This window comes from Oncorhynchus clarkii, chromosome 3 (assembly GCF_045791955.1).
Source record: "Oncorhynchus clarkii lewisi isolate Uvic-CL-2024 chromosome 3, UVic_Ocla_1.0, whole genome shotgun sequence".
Classification (NCBI taxonomy): Eukaryota; Metazoa; Chordata; class Actinopteri; order Salmoniformes; family Salmonidae; genus Oncorhynchus; species Oncorhynchus clarkii.
The window spans coordinates 86,582,970-86,603,186 of NC_092149.1; the positions used below are offsets into that span (position 1 = coordinate 86,582,970).

The 20,217-nt window shown below is 42.9% G+C and overlaps 1 protein-coding gene across 1 annotated transcript in view; it reads left to right on the plus strand.

Moving 5' to 3' along the window:
• Positions 1-20,081, plus strand: part of LOC139405532 (integrin alpha-V-like) — a 75,792-nt gene extending 55,711 nt beyond the window's left edge. Inside the window, exons 23-30 of the mRNA XM_071147943.1 lie at positions 2,248-2,328; positions 4,476-4,581; positions 11,239-11,403; positions 12,272-12,403; positions 13,040-13,153; positions 13,752-13,862; positions 17,654-17,773; positions 19,042-20,081. Coding sequence (XP_071004044.1) covers positions 2,248-2,328; positions 4,476-4,581; positions 11,239-11,403; positions 12,272-12,403; positions 13,040-13,153; positions 13,752-13,862; positions 17,654-17,773; positions 19,042-19,140 — 928 coding nt within the window. The 3' untranslated portion in view covers positions 19,141-20,081. The remainder of the gene's footprint in view (positions 1-2,247; positions 2,329-4,475; positions 4,582-11,238; positions 11,404-12,271; positions 12,404-13,039; positions 13,154-13,751; positions 13,863-17,653; positions 17,774-19,041) is intronic.
• The last annotated feature ends 136 nt before the right edge of the window (positions 20,082-20,217 follow it).

The following is a 20,217-nucleotide window of genomic DNA, read 5'->3' on the forward strand; positions in this document are numbered from 1 at the left end:
TTGTAGAGAAAGAAGCCCTTGTAGAGAAAGAGAGAGAAGCCCTTGTAGAATTAGAGAGAAGCCCTTGTAGAATTAGAGAGAAGCCCTTGTAGAATTAGAGAGAAGCCCTTGTAGAGAAAGAGAGAGAAGCCCTTGTAGAGAAAGAGAGAGAAGCCCTTGTAGAATTAGAGAGAAGCCCTTGTAGAATTAGAGAGAAGCCCTTGTAGAGAGAGAGAGAAGCCCTTGTAGAATTAGAGAGAAGCCCTTGTAGAATTAGAGATAAGTCCTTGTAGAGAAAGAGAGAGAAGCCCTTGTAGAATTAGAGAGAAGCCCTTGTAGAATTAGAGAGAAGCCCTTGTAGAGAAAGAGAGAGAAGCCCTTGTAGAGAAAGAGAGAGAATCCCTTGTAGAGAAAGAGAGAGATGCCCTTGTAGAATTAGAGAGAAGCACTTGTAGAATTAGAGAGAAGCCCTTGTAGAATTAGAGAGAAGCCCTTGTAGAATTAGAGAGAAGCCCTTGTAGAGAAAGAGTGAGAAGCCCTTGTAGAGAGAGAGAGAAGCCCTTGTAGAATTAGAGAAGCCCTTGTAGAATTAAAGAGCTTCTCTAATCCTTGTAGAGAAAGAGAGAGAATCCCTTGTAGAGAAAGAGAGAGAAGCCCGTGTAGAGTGTGAGAGAGAGAGAAGCCCTTGTAGAGTGTGAGAGAGAGAGAAGCCCTTGTAGAGTGTGAGTGAGAGAAGCCCTTGTAGAGTGTGAGAGAGAAGCCCTTTTAGTGAGAGAAGAACCCAATGCCCTTTATGGTTGTGAGGTCTGGGGTCCGCTCACCAACCAAGAATTCACAAAATGGGACAAACACAAAATTGAGACTCTGCATGCAGAATGTTGCTAAAATATCCTCTGTGTACAACGTAGAACACCAAATAATGCATGCAGAGCAGAATTAGGCCGATACCCACTAATGATCAAAATCCAGAAAAGAGCCGTTAAATTCTACAACCACCTAAAAGGAAGCGATTCACAAACCTTCCATAACAAAGCTATCACCTACAGAGAGATGAACCTGGAGAAGAGTCCCCTAAGCAAGCTGGTCCTGGGGCTCTGTTCACAAACACACCCCACAGAGCCCCAGGACAGCAACAAATCAAATCACGAGAAAACAAAAAGATAATTAATTGGCACATTGGAAAGAATTAACAAACAGAACAGCAAACTAGAATGCTATTTGGCCCTAAACAGAGAGTACACAGTAGCAGAATACCTGACCACTATGACAGACCCAAACTTAAGGAAAGCTTTGACTATGTAAAGACTCAGTGAGCAAGAGAAGACAGGCTATGTGCTCACTGCCCACAAAAATGAGGTGGAAACTGAGCTGCACTTCCTGAGTTCCTGCCAAATGTATGACCATATTAGAGACACATATTTCCCTCAAAGAATTTGAAAACAAACCCGATTTTGATCTACTGGGTGAAATACCACAGTGTGCCATCACAGCAGCAAGATTTGTGACCTGTTGCCACAAGAAAAGGGCAACCAGTGAAGAACAAACACCATTGTAAATACAACCCATATTTATGCTTATTTATTTTCCCTTTTGTACTTCAACCATTTGCACATCATTACAATACTGTATATATATATATATATATATATATATATATATATATATATATATATATATATATATATATATATATATATATATATATATATATGACATTTGAAAATGTATTTAATCTTTTGGAACTTCTGTGAGTGTAATGTTTACTGTTCATTTAACTTTTGTATATTATCTACTTCACTTGCTTTAGTGAGTGAGTGAGTGAGTGAGTGAGATGCACTATATAAAGTAGGCTGCCATTTGGGACAGAACCTAAGACGTGTATTTGTGTTCTCCCTGCTTGTATTCAGAGTGGCATTTCAATTACAGAGTAGATGCACCCTGTTGTTGTGAAAACCATTTGGTCTCCCTCTAGCTTCCTGTTTACTCTGCCAGTCCCTTAGCAGGACTGTCTTTACACACGCATTCTGCTGACCAAAGGCCTTGTTGAATTGTTCAGAATAGTTTAGCTAAAAACTCACGAGTCTCATGGTGGAATTGTCTGGAGGAGTTTTTTTTTATAGGCTTTTTTAGGCACCAGTTTAAAATTCTGGATGCGAGTTACAACACATATGCAACGGCACCACCTTGTGGACGTGTGTGTTATAGCAACAACCTGTCCTGTGCACAGTGGTCTTTTTCATAATAGAAGAATATAATGTTGTCTTTCAGTTCCAACCAGTTCAACAACACCAGCAGTCGGGTCCTCAGCATCACAAAGCTGGCTGTCCTTGCCAAGGTGGATATCAGAGGGTATGTGTCTTCTCACTCATTTCAATACCTTAATAATACCTTATTTACTCATTTCAATACTTTAATAATACCATAATACATTATTTACTCATTTCAATACCTTAATAATACCTTATTTACTCATTTCAATACTTTAATAATACCATAATACCTTATTTACTGAACACCATAAAGTGTAATTTAAAAAATATATATATTCTGATGATATGAATTCAGATGATCGTGTGATTGTGTACCATAATATGACAGCAATTGCAGACTGCAGTTAATTAGTTAAGTTAATTGGTTAATTAGGCTCAAAACCCTAGGAGGGACGTTCAGCTGTTTTTGTGTTCTGCCTCAGAAACTAAGTGTTTATCAAATCACATTTTATTTTGTCACATGCGCTGATATACAGGGGGGGTACCTGTACAGAGTCAATGTGGAGGCTATATACAGGGGGTACCAGTACAGAGTCAATGTGGAGGCTATATACAGGGGGTACCAGTACAGAGTCAATGTGGAGGCTATATACAGGGGGTACCGGTACAGAGTCAATGTGGAGGCTATATACAGGGTGTTACGGTACAGAGTCAATGTGGAGGCTATATACAGGGTGTTACGGTACAGAGTCAATGTGGAGGCTATATACAGGGGGTACCTGTACAGAGTCAATGTGGAGGCTATATACAGGGGGGGGTACCGGTTAATTGAGGTAATTAAGGTAATATGTAGATGTAGGTAGAGTTATTAAAGTGGCTATGCATAGATAATAACAGAGAGTAGCAGCAGCGTAGAAGAGAGGTGGGGGGCAATGCAAATAGTCTGGGTAGCCAATTGATTAGATGTTCAGGAGTCTTAAGGCTTGTGGGTAGAAGCTGTTAAGAAGCATCTTGGACCCTGACTTGGCGCTCCGGTACCCCTTGCCGTGCGATAGCAGAGAGAACAGTCTATGACTGGGGTGGCTGGAGTCTTTGACAATTTTGAGGGTCTTCTGACACCGCCTGGTATAGAGGTCCTGGATGGCAGGAAACTTGGCCCCGGTGATGTATCACAGGAGAGTTTAGCCTGGTTTGCTTCTGTAAACAGACAGACTGGGGAATGAATGAGGCATAAATGGTAAGAAGTAGAGACAGTCCCCATGTGTTACCTCTACCAGCTCAGTGGAGACAGTCCCCATGTGTTACCTCTACCAGCTCAGTAGAGACAGTCCCCATGTGTTACCTCTACCAGCTCAGTAGAGACAGTCCCCATGTGTTACCTCTACCAGCTCAGTAGAGACGGTACCCATGTGTTACCTCTACCAGCTCAGTGGAGACAGTCCCCATGTGTTACCTCTACCAGCTCAGTAGAGACAGTCCCCATGTGTTACCTCTACCAGCTCAGTAGAGACAGTCCCCATGTGTTACCTCTACCAGCTCAGTGGAGACAGTCCCCATGTGTTACCTCTACCAGCTCAGTGGAGACAGTCCCCATGTGTTACCTCTACCAGCTCAGTGGAGACAGTCCCCATGTGTTACCTCTCCCAGCTCAGTAGAGACAGTCCCCATGTGTTACCTCTACCAGCTCAGTAGAGACAGTACCCATGTGTTACCTCTACCAGCTCAGTGGAGACAGTCCCCATGTGTTACCTCTACCAGCTCAGTGGAGACAGTCCCCATGTGTTACCTCTACCAGCTCAGTGGAGACAGTCCCCATGTGTTACCTCTACCAGCTCAGTGGAGACAGTCCCCATGTGTTACCTCTACCAGCTCAGTAGAGACAGTACCCATGTGTTACCTCTACAGTCCTGTTGGTAATGTGTTACCTCTACCATCTCAGTAGAGAGAGTACCCATGTGTTACCTCTACCAGCTCTACAGTCATGTTGGGAATATCTTAACTCTACCAGCTCTTAAGACAGTCCTGTTGGGAATGTCTTATTTTATATCTGGGAATTGTATAATGTTACTGGATGTTAATTGTGATTTTTTTTAAAACATCAATAAACTAAATGTTAGAAACCACCGCAAACATCAACCACCAATCCACAGAATGTGGATCTCTAACTCCCTTCTCTTCTTCTCTCCTCTCCGTTCTCCTCTCCCTTCTCTTCTTTCTCTTCTCCCTTCTCTTCTCCCTCCCTCTTCTCCCTCTCTCCCTCTTCTCCTCTTCCTCCCTCTGCTGTAGGGTGTCCGCCCCAGACCAGGTCTTCCTGCCTGTTGCTAACTGGCAGCCTAAAGAGAACCCTGTCGTAGGAGACGACATCGGCCCACAGATACTGCATGTCTATGAGGTCAGTGTTCTGCTTGTATAGACATAGAATGTCCTGTCCATACTGTATGGAGAACTGTGGGGTAATAGAATGATCTGTCTATATGGAGAACTGTGGGGTAATAGAATGTTCTGTCTATATGGAGAACTGTGGGGTAATAGAATGTCCTGTCTATATGGAGAACTGTGGGGTAATAGAATGATCTGTCTCTATGGAGAACTGTGGGGTAATAGAATGTTCTGTCTATATGGAGAACTGTGGGGTAATAGAATGTCCTGTCTATATGGAGAACTGTGGGGTAATAGAATGATCTGTCTATATGGAGAACTGTGGGGTAATAGAATGATCTGTCTATATGGAGAACTGTGGGGTAATAGAATGTCCTGTCTATATGGAGAACTGTGGGGTAATAGAATGTTCTGTCTATACAGTATGGAGAACTGTGGGGTAATATAATGTCCTGTCTATATGGAGAATTGTGGGGTAATAGAATGATCTGTCTCTATGGAGAACTGTGGGGTAATAGAATGTTCTGTCTATACAGTATGGAGAACTGTGGGGTAATAGAATGTTCTGTCTCTATGGAGAACTGTGGGGTAATAGAATGTTCTGTCTATATGGAGAACTGTGGGGTAATAGAATGTTCTGTCTATATGGAGAACTGTGGGGTAATATAATGTCCTGTCTATATGGATAACTGTGGGGTAATAGAATGTTCTGTCTATATGGAGAACTGTGGGGTAATAGAATGTCCTGTCTATGTGGAGAACTGTGGGGTAATAGAATGTGCTGTCTATGTGGAGAACTGTGGGGTAATAGAATGTGCTGTCTCTATGGAGAACTGTGGGGTAATTTAATGTCCTGTCTATACAGTATGGAGAACTGTGGGGTAATAGAATGTCCTGTCTATACAGTATGGAGAACTGTGGGGTAATATAATGTTCTGTCTATACAGTATGGAGAACTGTGGGGTAATAGAATGTTCTGTCTATATGGAGAACTGTGGGGTAATATAATGTTCTGTCTATATGGAGAACTGTGGGGTAATAGAATGTACTGCCTATACAGTATGGAGAACTGTGGGGTAATATAATGTCCTGTCTATGTGGAGAACTGTGGGGTAATAGAATGTCCTGTCTATGTGGAGAACTGTGGGGTAATATAATGTCCTGTCTATGTGGAGAACTGTGGGGTAATAGAATGTACTGCCTATACAGTATGGAGAACTGTGGGGTAATATAATGTTCTGTCTATACAGTATGGAGAACTGTGGGGTAATAGAATGTTCTGTCTATATGGAGAACTGTGGGGTAATATAATGTTCTGTCTATATGGAGAACTGTGGGGTAATAGAATGTACTGCCTATACAGTATGGAGAACTGTGGGGTAATAGAATGTCCTGTCTATGTGGAGAACTGTGGGGTAATAGAATGTCCTGTCTATGTGGAGAACTGTGGGGTAATATAATGTCCTGTCTATGTGGAGAACTGTGGGGTAATAGAATGTACTGCCTATACAGTATGGAGAACTGTGGGGTAATATAATGTTCTGTCTATACAGTATGGAGAACTGTGGGGTAATATAATGTTCTGTCTATATGGAGAACTGTGGGGTAATAGAATGTACTGCCTATACAGTATGGAGAACTGTGGGGTAATATAATGTCCTGTCTATATGGAGAACTGTGGGGTAATATAATGTCCTGTCTATATGGAGAACTGTGGGGTAATAGAATGTCCTGCCTATACAGTATGGAGAACTGTGGGGTAATAAAATGTCCTGTCTATATGGAGAACTGTGGGGTAATAGAATGTCCTGTCTATATGGAGAACTGTGGGGTAATAGAATGTCCTGTCTATATGGAGAACTGTGGGGTAATATAATGTTCTGTCTATATGGAGTACTGTGGGGTAATATAATGTTCTGTCTATATGGAGAACTGTGGGGTAATAGAATGTCCTGTCTCTATGGAGAACTGTGGGGTAATAGAATGTCCTGTCTATATGGAGAACTGTGGGGTAATAGAATGTCCTGTCTATACTGTATGGAGAACTGTGGGGTAATAGAATGATCTGTCTATATGGAGAACTGTGGGGTAATAGAATGTTCTGTCTATTTGGAGAACTGTGGGGTAATAGAATGTCCTGTCTATATGGAGAACTGTGGGGTAATAGAATGTTCTGTCTCTATGGAGAACTGTGGGGTAATAGAATGTCCTGTCTATACTGTATGGAGAACTGTGGGGTAATAGAATGTTCTGTCTCTATGGAGAACTGTGGGGTAATAGAATGTCCTGTCTATGTGGAGAACTGTGGGGTAATAGAATGTCCTGTCTATATGGAGAACTGTGGGGTAATATAATGTTCTGTCTATTTGGAGAACTGTGGGGTAATATAATGTTCTGTCTATATGGAGAACTGTGGGGTAATAGAATGTCCTGTCTATATGGAGAACTGTGGGGTAATAGAATGTCCTGTCTATACTGTATGGAGAACTGTGGGGTAATAGAATGATCTGTCTATATGGAGAACTGTGGGGTAATAGAATGTTCTGTCTATTTGGAGAACTGTGGGGTAATAGAATGTCCTGTCTATATGGAGAACTGTGGGGTAATAGAATGATCTGTCTCTATGGAGAACTGTGGGGTAATAGAATGTTCTGTCTATATGGAGAACTGTGGGGTAATAGAATGTCCTGTCTATATGGAGAACTGTGGGGTAATAGAATGATCTGTCTCTATGGAGAACTGTGGGGTAATAGAATGTTCTGTCTATACAGTATGGAGAACTGTGGGGTAATAGAATGTTCTGTCTCTATGGAGAACTGTGGGGTAATAGAATGTTCTGTCTATATGGAGAACTGTGGGGTAATAGAATGTTCTGTCTATATGGAGAACTGTGGGGTAATATAATGTCCTGTCTATATGGATAACTGTGGGGTAATAGAATGTTCTGTCTATATGGAGAACTGTGGGGTAATATAATGTTCTGTCTCTATGGAGAACTGTGGGGTAATAGAATGTCCTGTCTATGTGGAGAACTGTGGGGTAATAGAATGTGCTGTCTATGTGGAGAACTGTGGGGTAATAGAATGTGCTGTCTCTATGGAGAACTGTGGGGTAATTGAATGTCCTGTCTATACAGTATGGAGAACTGTGGGGTAATAGAATGTCCTGTCTATACAGTATGGAGAACTGTGGGGTAATAGAATGTTCTGTCTATATGGAGAACTGTGGGGTAATAGAATGTTCTGTCTATATGGAGAACTGGGGGGTAATAGAATGTCCTGTCTATACAGTATGGAGAACTGTGGGGTAATAGAATGTTCTGTCTATACAGTATGGAGAACTGTGGGGTAATAGAATGTTCTGTCTATATGGAGAACTGTGGGGTAATAGAATGTCCTGCCTATACAGTATGGAGAACTGTGGGGTAATATAATGTCCTGTCTATATGGAGAACTGTGGGGTAATATAATGTTCTGTCTATATGGAGAACTGTGGGGTAATAGAATGTCCTGCCTATACAGTATGGATAACTGTGGGGTAATATAATGTCCTGTCTATATGGAGAACTGTGGTGTAATATAATGTCCTGTCTATATGGAGAACTGTGGGGTAATATAATGTCCTGTCTATATGGAGAACTGTGGGGTAATATAATGTTCTGTCTATATGGAGTACTGTGGGGTAATATAATGTTCTGTCTATATGGAGAACTGTGGGGTAATAGAATGTCCTGTCTATATGGAGAACTGTGGGGTAATAGAATGTTCTGTCTCTATGGAGAACTGTGGGGTAATAGAATGTCCTGTCTATATGGAGAACTGTGGGGTAATAGAATGTCCTGTCTATACTGTATGGAGAACTGTGGGGTAATAGAATGTTCTGTCTCTATGGAGAACTGTGGGGTAATAGAATGTCCTGTCTATGTGGAGAACTGTGGGGTAATAGAATGTCCTGTCTATACAGTATGGAGAACTGTGGGGTAATATAATGTTCTGTCTATTTGGAGAACTGTGGGGTAATAGAATGTCCTGTCTATACAGTATGGAGAACTGTGGGGTAATAGAATGTTCTGTCTATATGGAGAACTGTGGGGTAATAGAATGTTCTGTCTATATGGAGAACTGGGGGGTAATAGAATGTCCTGTCTATACAGTATGGAGAACTGTGGGGTAATAGAATGTTCTGTCTATACAGTATGGAGAACTGTGGGGTAATAGAATGTTCTGTCTATATGGAGAACTGTGGGGTAATAGAATGTTCTGTCTATACAGTATGGAGAACTGTGGGGTAATATAATGTTCTGTCTATATGGAGAACTGTGGGGTAATAGAATGTCCTGCCTATACAGTATGGAGAACTGTGGGGTAATATAATGTCCTGTCTATATGGAGAACTGTGGGGTAATATAATGTTCTGTCTATATGGAGAACTGTGGGGTAATAGAATGTCCTGCCTATACAGTATGGATAACTGTGGGGTAATATAATGTCCTGTCTATATGGAGAACTGTGGTGTAATATAATGTCCTGTCTATATGGAGAACTGTGGGGTAATATAATGTCCTGTCTATATGGAGAACTGTGGGGTAATATAATGTTCTGTCTATATGGAGTACTGTGGGGTAATATAATGTTCTGTCTATATGGAGAACTGTGGGGTAATAGAATGTCCTGTCTATATGGAGAACTGTGGGGTAATAGAATGTCCTGTCTATACTGTATGGAGAACTGTGGGGTAATAGAATGTTCTGTCTCTATGGAGAACTGTGGGGTAATAGAATGTCCTGTCTATGTGGAGAACTGTGGGGTAATAGAATGTCCTGTCTATACAGTATGGAGAACTGTGGGGTAATAGAATGTTCTGTCTATTTGGAGAACTGTGGGGTAATAGAATGTCCTGTCTATACAGTATGGAGAACTGTGGGGTAATATAATGTTCTGTCTCTATGGAGAACTGTGGGGTAATATAATGTCCTGTCTATGTGGAGAACTGTGGGGTAATAGAATGATCTGTCTCTATGGAGAACTGTGGGGTAATAGAATGTCCTGTCTATACAGTATGGAGAACTGTGGGGTAATATAATGTTCTGTCTATATGGAGAACTGTGGGGTAATAGAATGATCTGTCTATATGGAGAACTGTGGGGTAATAGAATGTCCTATCTGTATGTGGAGAACTGTGGGGTAATAGAATGTTCTGTCTATATGGAGAACTGTGGGGTAATAGAATGATCTGTCTCTATGGAGAACTGTGGGGTAATAGAATGTCCTGTCTATATGGAGAACTGTGGGGTAATAGAATGTCCTGTCTATATGGAGAACTGTGGGGTAATAGAATGTCCTGTCCATACTGTATGGAGAACTGTGGGGTAATAGAATGTTCTGTCTATATGGAGAACTGTGGGGTAATAGAATGTCCTGTCTATGTGGAGAACTGTGGGGTAATAGAATGTCCTGTCTATGTGGAGAACTGTGGGGTAATAGAATGTTCTGTCTATGTGGAGAACTGTGGGGTAATATAATGTCCTGTCTATGTGGAGAACTGTGGGGTAATATAATGTTCTGTCTCTATGGAGAACTGTGGGGTAATAGAATGTTCTGTCTCTATGGAGAACTGTGGGGTAATAGAATGTTCTGTCTCTATGGAGAACTGTGGGGTAATATAATGTTCTGTCTCTATGGAGAACTGTGGGGTAATAGAATGTTCTGTCTATATGGAGTACTGTGGGGTAATATAATGTTCTGTCTATATGGAGTACTGTGGGGTAATAGAATGTCCTGTCTATACTGTATGGAGAACTGTGGGGTAATATAATGTCCTGTCTATATGGAGAACTGTGGGGTAATATAATGTCCTGCCTATATGGAGTACTGTGGGGTAATATAATGTTCTGTCTATATGGAGAACTGTGGGGTAATAGAATGTTCTGTCTATATGGAGTACTGTGGGGTAATATAATGTTCTGTCTATATGGAGTACTGTGGGGTAATAGAATGTCCTGTCTATACTGTATGGAGAACTGTGGGGTAATATAATGTCCTGTCTATATGGAGAACTGTGGGGTAATATAATGTCCTGTCTATATGGAGTACTGTGGGGTAATATAATGTTCTGTCTATATGGAGAACTGTGGGGTAATAGAATGTCCTGTCTATATGGAGAACTGTGGGGTAATTGAATGTCCTGTCTATACAGTATGGAGAACTGTGGGGTAATATAATGTCCTGTCTATATGGAGAACTGTGGGGTAATAGAATGTTCTGTCTATACAGTATGGAGAACTGTGGGGTAATAGAATGTCCTATCTGTATGTGGATAACTGTGGGGTAATAGAATGTTCTGTCTATATGGATAACTGTGGGGTAATAGAATGTCCTGTCTATATGGAGAACTGTGGGGTAATAGAATGTCCTGTCTATATGGATAACTGTGGGGTAATAGAATTTCCTATCTGTATGTGGATAACTGTGGGGTAATAGAATGTCCTATCTGTATGTGGATTGAATAATTGCCAAATACAAAGTGTTCCAATACAGCCCATAAATGATTGAGGAAAACTTCTCTAAACTAGCTCAACAGCTCTCCTACTATAATCATTATGACGTCAGGGAAGACATGTTGTTTTACCTGGTACATGTTGTTACTAAAAACGCTCTTGTTTCTGTTCCAGTTGCGCAACAGAGGTCCCAGTACCTTCAGCAAGGCCATGCTGGACATCGAGTGGCCCTACAGGTTCAACAACGGCTCTCTGCTCTACATCACTAAACTAGAGGTGGACGGAGACGGAGGCATGAACTGCAGTACAGACATGGAGATCAACCCACTCAATGTCTCAGTACGTCATCGTATCCTCTCTACCTTTCTCTCGTATTCAGCCCAGACACTTTTCCTGCGTCTGTCCTTTCTTGAAATTGTTACCTTCATGGATTTGAAAGAACTGTTAGAGGAAACTCTAGTCTAGCCCATGAAGGAACTGGTAGAGGAAACTCTAGTCTAGCCCATAAAGGAACTGGTAGAGGAAACTCTAGTCTAGCCCATGAAGGAACTGGTAGAGGAAACTCTAGTCTAGCCCATGAAAGAACTGGTAGAGGAAACTCTAGTCTAGCCCATGAAGGAACTGGTAGAGGAAACTCTAGTCTAGCCCATAAAGGAACTGGTAGAGGAAACTCTAGTCTAGCCCATGAAGGAACTGGTAGAGGAAACTCTAGTCTAGCCCATGAAGGAACTGGTAGAGGAAACTCTAGTCTAGCCCATGAAAGAACTGGTAGAGGAAACTCTAGTCTAGCCCATGAAGGAACTGGTAGAGGAAACTCTAGTCTAGCCCATGAAAGAACTGGTAGAGGAAACTCTAGTCTAGCCCATGAAAGAACTGGTAGAGGAAACTCTAGTCTAGCCCATGAAGGAACTGGTAGAGGAAACTCTAGTCTAGCCCATGAAGGAACTGGTAGAGGAAACTCTAGTCTAGCCCATAAAGGAACTGGTAGAGGAAACTCTAGTCTAGCCCATGAAAGAACTGGTAGAGGAAACTCTAGTCTAGCCCATGAAAGAACTGGTAGAGAAAACTCTAGTCTAGCCCATGCAACGCGTAAATGTGGTAAACTATACGAGTGCACAATACGGTAGCAAGGACACATGATTAGGATGTTATCCTCTCTGTGGTAAAGAATACAAGTTAAAAGGATGTTTCTCTCCGTCTCTTCTAGAACCCTCTATCTGGAGAGAAGAACATCACCTCTCCGAGTGGAGGAGGAGACAGGACAGAGGGAAGGAACAGGAACCATGTTCACCGCAGAGAGCTGGAGAGGAAGGAGATGGAGGGAGACCTGGAAACTCTGGTACCGTCTCTACACCTCCTGGCTACTGTACAACAGAGTCGGGCCAATTTGTATCATTGAAAAGCAAGGGGGATTTCAGTTTACATCCTGAATTGACTCTAAACAAATCATACAGTAGCAACTAAACTCAGCAACAACAAAAAAAGAAACAGCCCTTTTTCAGGACCCTGTCTTTCAAAGATAATTTGTAAAAATCTAAATAAATTCACAGGTCTTATTGTAAAGCGTTTAAACACTGTTTCCCATGCCCAATTAAGGTCACAGTTATGAAAACGTAGGACACTAAAGAGGCCTTTCTACTGACTCTGAAAAACACCAAAAGAAAGATGGTCATCTGCGTGAACGTGCCTTAGGCATGCTGCAAGGAGGCATGAGGACTACAGATGTGGCCAGGGCAATACATTTGACCCCCCCTTTGTTCAGGGACACATTATTCAATTTCTGTTAGTCAGCATGTCTGTGGAACTTGTTCAGTTTATGTCTCAGTTGTTGAATCTTGTTATGTTCTTACAAATATTTACACATGTTAAGTTTGCTGAAAATGAACGCAGGTGACAGTGAGAGGAAGTTTCTTTTTTTTGCTGAGTTTACATAGATGGAGGGGATCAGTGATTGTGTGTGTGTGTCTTCTGTCAGGACTGTTCCAAGGTCCAGTGTCTGAAGATCCGGTGTCAGGTGGGCCGTGTGGAGAGAGGTCAGAGTGCTATCCTCTACATCCACTCCAGGCTGGGGGTGGCCACCTTCCTCAAGGTGAGACTCCTGTCTGTTATGCTCTAGAGGTACTAGGCTGGTGTCCTAGGTTAGATACAGTACTGGCCTGGTGTCCGCGGTTAGATACGGTACTGGCCTGGTGTCCGCGGTTAGATACGGTACTGGCCTGGTGTCCGCGGTTAGATACGGTACTGGCCTGGTGTCCGCGGTTAGATACGGTACTGGCCTGGTGTCCGCGGTTAGATACGGTACTGGCCTGGTGTCCTAGGTTAGACACGGTACTGGCCTGGTGTCCTAGGTTAGATACAGTACTGGCCTGGTGTCCTAGGTTAGATACAGTACTGGCCTGGTGTCCTAGGTTAGATACGGTACTGGCCTGGTGTCCGAGATGTGTTTGTGCTGTATCATACATCCACCTTGGCCACCTTCAATTTGGTTCCTAATGTGTTAGTACCTCCATGTTTCATCTGTCCAATATGAAATGCAGTTTTCTGTTTGAAGACATTTTGCTACAGTTTGCCCTAATGAACACAAACCTTGTTGGAACATACTGTATGTTTGGTATGCGCTGTTTTTAAACGACAAAATGTCTGCTGAATGATGAGCGGTATAGTAGAGTGTGTTTCTCTTCGTCCAGACTGAGAGCCAGAACCGTTCGTTCACCGTGAGATCCTCCGCTTCCTTCAGCGTCATAGAGATGCCTTATAACAAGAACCTGTTGCCTGAGCTGCCCTCAAACACAACTACGGTGAGTCACATGAAGCCATCATAAACCAGGTCTGTATCTAAAATGACTGCAGCCATTATATATCTCACCGCTGTTGACCAGAGCCCATAGAGCAGGCTTCCCCAATAGGGCATGACTGAGTGAGTGCACAAAACATTAGGAACACCTGCTCTTTCCATGAAAGCTATGATCCCTTATTGATGTCACTTGTTAAATCCACTTCAATCAGTGTAGATGAATCGGAGGAGACGGGTTAAATAAAAATGGTATAGCTTTGAGACACCTGAGGCATGGTATGTCTGCCATTCAGAGGGTGAACGGACAAGACACAAAATAATTTAAGTGCCTTTGAAAAGGGTATGGTAGTAGGTGCCAGGCGCACCAGTTTGTGTCAAGAACTGCAACGATGCTGGGATTTTCACGCTCAACAGTTTTCTGTGTGTATCAAGAATGGTCCACCACCCAAAGGACATCCAGCCAACTTGACAGAACTGTGAGAAGCATTTGGAGTCAACATGGACCGGCATCCCTGTGGAACGCGTTCAACACCTTGTAGAGTCCATGCCCTGACGAAATTAGGCTTTTCTGAGGGTAAAGGGCGTGCAATTCAATATTAGGAAGGCGTTCCTAATGTTTTGTACACTCTTGTGTATTTTCTATTGTATAATTTTCTTTCTTGGAAATAAGAAATTATTATAATTTAGGAAATCTGTTCCCAACTATTCCCACGCGATCATATCCCATCGTTATCAAGGGTTTGAAATTATTCAGTTTTTCTCAAATTCTATATCTGTTTGGGATTCTTGTGTCAGTTTGCAGTGTACAAATGATTTACAACTATGTGTTCTGACCATCCGCTCAAGGAAAAAATCTGCCCACTGCTGAATGTTATTGGGGGACCCCTGCCATAGGGTCCTGAATGATTTGTTGTGGCTGGCTGGCTGGCTCAGAGCCCTGGGTCTGAACCCCGCCCTGTGCAACTGGGTCCCGGTCCTGGCTTCCCCCTTTTCCCTCCAAACATAACGATGGCCAAGGTAGGCAACAGCACCTCCACTACGCTGATCCCTTAACACCGGGGTCCCACAAGGGTGTGTGCTCAGCCCCGTCCTGTACACCCTCTCCACCCATGACTGCGTGACCTCAAACGTCTTCAACTCAATCATCAAGTTTGCAGACCGACAACAGTTGTAGGCCTGATGACGAGACGGCCTACAGGAAGTGAGGGCCCTGGCGAAGTGGTGCCAGGAAAATAACCTCCAACAAAATGATTGTGGACTTCAGGAGACAGTGTGGTGAAGAAGGCGCAACAGCGTGGTACGCCACCCGCAACCGCCTATCCAAAGGGTGGTGCGGTCAGCCCAATGCATCACCGGGGGCAAAACTGCCTGCCCTCCAGGACACCTGCAGTACCCGGTGTCACAGGAAGGCCAAGAAGATCATTAAGGACTTCAGCCAAGCCACGGCCTGTTCACCCCGCTACCATCTAGAAGGCGGAGACCGTACAGGTGCTGCAAAGCTGGGACTGATAAACAATCTCAAGGCCATTAGGCTGTTAAACATTTACCACTAGCCGGCCTCCGCCCAGTACCCTGCCCTGAACCTTAGTCACTGTTACTAGCCGCCTACCACTCGGTACTCTGCCCTGCGCCTTAGAGACTGCTGCCCTATGTACATAAATATGGAAAACAAGTCACTTTAACACTGTTTACATACTGTTTGACCCACTTCATATGTATATACTGTATTCTAGTCATGGTTCATCCTATATAACTACTGCTGTCCACTTCATATGTACAGTGGGGCAAAAAAGTATTTAGTCAGCCACCAATTGTGCAAATTCTCCGACTTAAAAAGATGAGAGAGGCCTGTAATTTTCATCATAGGTACACTTCAACTAACTAACTATTTAAAAAAATCCCGAAATTCACATTGTAGGATTTTATATGATTTTTTTGGCAAATTATGGTGGAAAATAAGTATTAGGTCAATAACAAAAGTTTATCTCAATACTTTGTTATATACCCTTTGTTGGCAATGACAGAGGTCAAACGTTTTCTGTAAGTCTTCACAAGGTTTTCACACACTGTTGCTGGTATTTTGGCCCATTCCTCCATGCAGATCTCCTCTAGAGCAGTGATGTTTTGGGGTTGTTGCTGGGCAACACGGACTTTCAACTCCCTCCAAAGATTTTCTATGGGGTTGAGATCTGGAGACTGGCTAGGCTACTCCAGGACCTTGAAATGCTTCTTACGAAGCCACTCCTTCGTTGCCCGGGCGGTGTGTTTGGGATCATTGTCATGCTGAAAGACCCAGCCACGTTTCATCTTCAATGCCCTTGCTGATGGAAGGAGGTTTTCACTCAAAATCTCACGATACATGGCCCCATTCATTCTTTCCTTTACACGGATCAGTCGTCCTGGTCCCTTTGCAGAAAAACAGCCCCAAAGCATGATGTTTCCACCCCCATGCTTCACAGTAGGTATGGTGTTCTTTGGATGCAACTCAGCATTCTTTGTCCTCCAAACACGACGAGTTCGAGTTTTTACCAAAAAGTTATATTTTGGTTTCATCTGACCATATGACATTCTCCCAATCTTCTTCTGGATCATCCAAATGCTCTCTAGCAAACTTCAGACGGGCCTGGACATGTACTGGCTTAAGCAGGGGGACACGTCTGGTAGTGCAGGATTTGAGTCCCTGGCGGCGTAGTGTGTTACTGATGGTAGGCTTTGTTACTTTGGTCCCAGCTCTCTGCAGGTCATTCACTAGGTCCCCCCGTGTGGTTCTGGGATTTTTGCTCACCGTTCTTATGATAATTTTGACCCCACGGGGTGAGATCTTGCGTGGAGCCCCAGATCGAGGGAGATTATCAGTGGTCTTGTATGTCTTCCATTTCCTAATAATTGCTCCCACAGTTGATTTCTTCAAACCAAGCTGCTTACCTATTGCAGATTCAGTCTTCCCAGCCTGGTGCAGGTCTACAATTTTGTTTCTGGTGTCCTTTGACAGCTCTTTGGTCTTGGCCATAGTGGAGTTTGGAGTGTGACTGTTTGAGGTTGTGGACAGGTGTCTTTTATACTGATAACAAGTTCAAACAGGTGCCATTAATACAGGTAACGAATGGAGGACAGAGAAGCCTCTTAAAGAAGAAGTTTCAGGTCTGTAAGAGCCAGAAATCTTGTTTGTTTGTAGGTGACCAAATACTTATTTTCCACCATAATTTGCAAATAAATTCATAAAAAATCCTACAATGTGATTTTCTGGATTTTTTTTCTCATTTTGTCTGTCATAGTTGAAGTGTACCTATGATGAAAATTACAGGCCTCATCTTTTTAAGTGGGAGAACTTGCACAATTGGTGGCTGACTAAATACTTTTTTGCCCCACTGTAATTAGGGGACCCTGAATGGTTTGTTGTGGCTGGTAATATAATTAGGGGACCCTGCTATAGGGTCCTGAATGGTCTGTTGTGGCTGGTAATATAATTAGGGGACCCTGCTATAGGGTCCTGAATGGTCTGTTGTGGCTGGTAATATAATTAGGGGACCCTGCTATAGGGTCCTGAATGGTCTGTTGTGGCTGGTAATATAATTAGGGGACCCTGCTATAGGGTCCTGAATGGTCTGTTGTGGCTGGTAATATAATTAGGGGACCCTGCTATAGGGTCCTGAATGGTCTGTTGTGGCTGGTAATATAATTAGGGGACCCTGCAATAGGGTCCTGAATGGTTTGTTGTGGCTGGTAATATAATTAGGGGACCCTGCTATAGGGCCCTGGCTGGTTTGTTGTCTCATTGTGTATTATATCCTCCAGGTGAGTATGTCAGTGATCTGGGTGAAATCAGAACCTGAACCGGTCCCTTGGTGGGTGGTGACCTTGGCCCTGATCGCTGGACTACTGCTGCTGGCTCTGCTTATTTTCGTCATGTACAAGGTACACGCACAACCATAACAATGAATAGTTTCCAATCTGTAGTTTCTCTCTCCACTCTCCTGGGCTCTTCCAACCATTACTGTATCTAAAACCTCCCTCTGATCTGACCAGCTTCCTCCGTTACTATATCTAAAACCAATGTCCTCTCCTTACCACCCCGGACAGAAGTGACCAGCTTCCTCTGTTACTATATCTAAAACCTCCCTCTGATCTGACAGAAGTGACCAGCTGAAAGCCAGCCTAATGACCAGCTGAAAGCCAGCCTAGTGACCAGCTGAAAGCCAGCCTAGTGACCAGCTGAAAGCCAGCCTAGTGACCAGCTGAAAGCCAGCCTAGTGACCAGCTGAAAGCCAGCCTAGTGACCAGCTGAAAGCCAGCCTAGTGACCAGCTGAAAGCCAGCCTAGTGACCAGCTGAAAGCCAGCCTAGTGTCCAGCTGAAAGCCAGCCTAGTGACCAGCTGAAAGCCAGCCTAGTGACCAGCTGAAAGCCAGCCTAGTGACCAGCTGAAAGCCAGCCTAGTGACCAGCTGAAAGCCAGCCTAGTGACCAGCTTCCACCATATTGTTTTCACCTGTCAAGTCCTTTCTTTCAAACCATTTTTAAAATGTATTTAACAGTTGCAATTCACCAACGACAAAAAAATATATAACACACAGTCCCCTCCTGTATTCATCTGGACCGTGAAGCTACTCCACCGTCTGGATTTGAGGCAACAGTATAGAATGTTCTAGATTTTAGCATCTTATTTACATATGTGTGACCGTTATGAAATTAAAGCATTTAATGTATCTAGTCCCCCCCCGCCCCCCCTTCCATTTTGAAGGTGTTATAGTCAAAAGTTTAGTATTTGGTCCCATATTCTTAGCACGCAATGACTACATCAAGCTTGTGTCTCTACAAACTTGTTGGATGCATTTGCAGTTTGTTTCGGAAAATATTGTGTCCAATAGAAATTAATTTTGTAATCACTTTAATTGTAAGGATATATGTTTCTGAACGCTACATCAATAAACGATACCCAGAAAAATAACCCCCCCCCCACCCCGCTCTCCCAAAAAATGCTAACCTCCCGTTATTGGAAATGGTGAGAGGTAAGCATGTTTTGAGGCTATTATCTTGGTGGCGCTAACTTTCTCACTCATTATTCACGATTTTTAATTCCCAATTTATCTGCAATCGTGGTAGAATCCACATGAATGTAGAAATGTTCAGAGGATTTTTTTTGCGAGGGGGGAGGGATCCTAATTGTCTGTGCCTCCGCCCTCCAGCTGGGCTTCTTCGAGCGTGTACGCCCCCCACAGGAAGACAGCGCGGAGAAGGAGCAGCTGGCACCGCAGGAGAACGGTGACAGGAACACCGATGCTTGATGGAACCTGAGGGTTCCCCGACACACGACCCTGTGTAGCTGTCTGTAAATACACAACAGATAACCTGCGTCTGAATAGGTTCCCTATATAGTGCGCTACTTTGGAACGGAGCGCTATGGGATAGCACCAGTACACACAGTCCCATCTACTCTTTATAATCATACTCACACTGTACCCTGCATCCTGAAGCCCTGTCGTCTACTACTCCTCTTGCATATACTTAGACAACATTGCTGTATGAAATGGCTGGGAGGAGCAAACAAGTGATTTGATATTAAACATGCTGATGTAAATCATATTTGAAAAGGACTCCCCGATCTTCTTCTGGTTATTGGTCCTGCATCTTTTAGTGCACTTGGGACTTTCAGTTTTACATGAATTGCTACAACAATGTGAATTCGAGACTGCAAGGATGATGCGAGGTTTCAATTACAATGCTGTACGGTCTTTGAAGACAATGGTTTTTGAATGGGCACTGCAAGGTGTGGATATGAGAGTATTGTATGTTATGCTTCTGCAATTGAAAAACATCCCCGGGCAATTTTCCACTCACCAGATATAGGATAATACATAGCAATTGTATGTCACTATGTGTATTAAAAGGATGAATTGACCCATATTGGGTAATCAACGTGGAACTTAATTTTTTTTTTGCATTAGAGCACTATAGTATCTTAATTACCCATCACCCACTGCTTCATTATTTATCTTAAAACACGTTTCATGTTACAATAATGTAATTTTACCAGACTTTTTTTTTTTCAATTGATTTCAAGTTGTTCCTTGTTCATACTTTTGGGTGTTTTTTTTTTAAGGTGTGTTTTTTTTGGGGGTGTTTTTTTTAAGACAATATTACTGAAAAAGATGACGTATTCCTTCCCCAAATATCTGGTTGAGCTGACAATGTTTTGATCTTTCCTGAATTAAATGTTTAAAAACCATAAGCATTGTGCCCTGCTTTCATACTTGTTGCCACATTATCGTCTCCGATTCGGACAACTCGAATATCAGTGTGCTATAAAAGGTTATCTGATGAACTGTGGCTAGTTGTTTCATATAAATCATCTAAGTTCACCT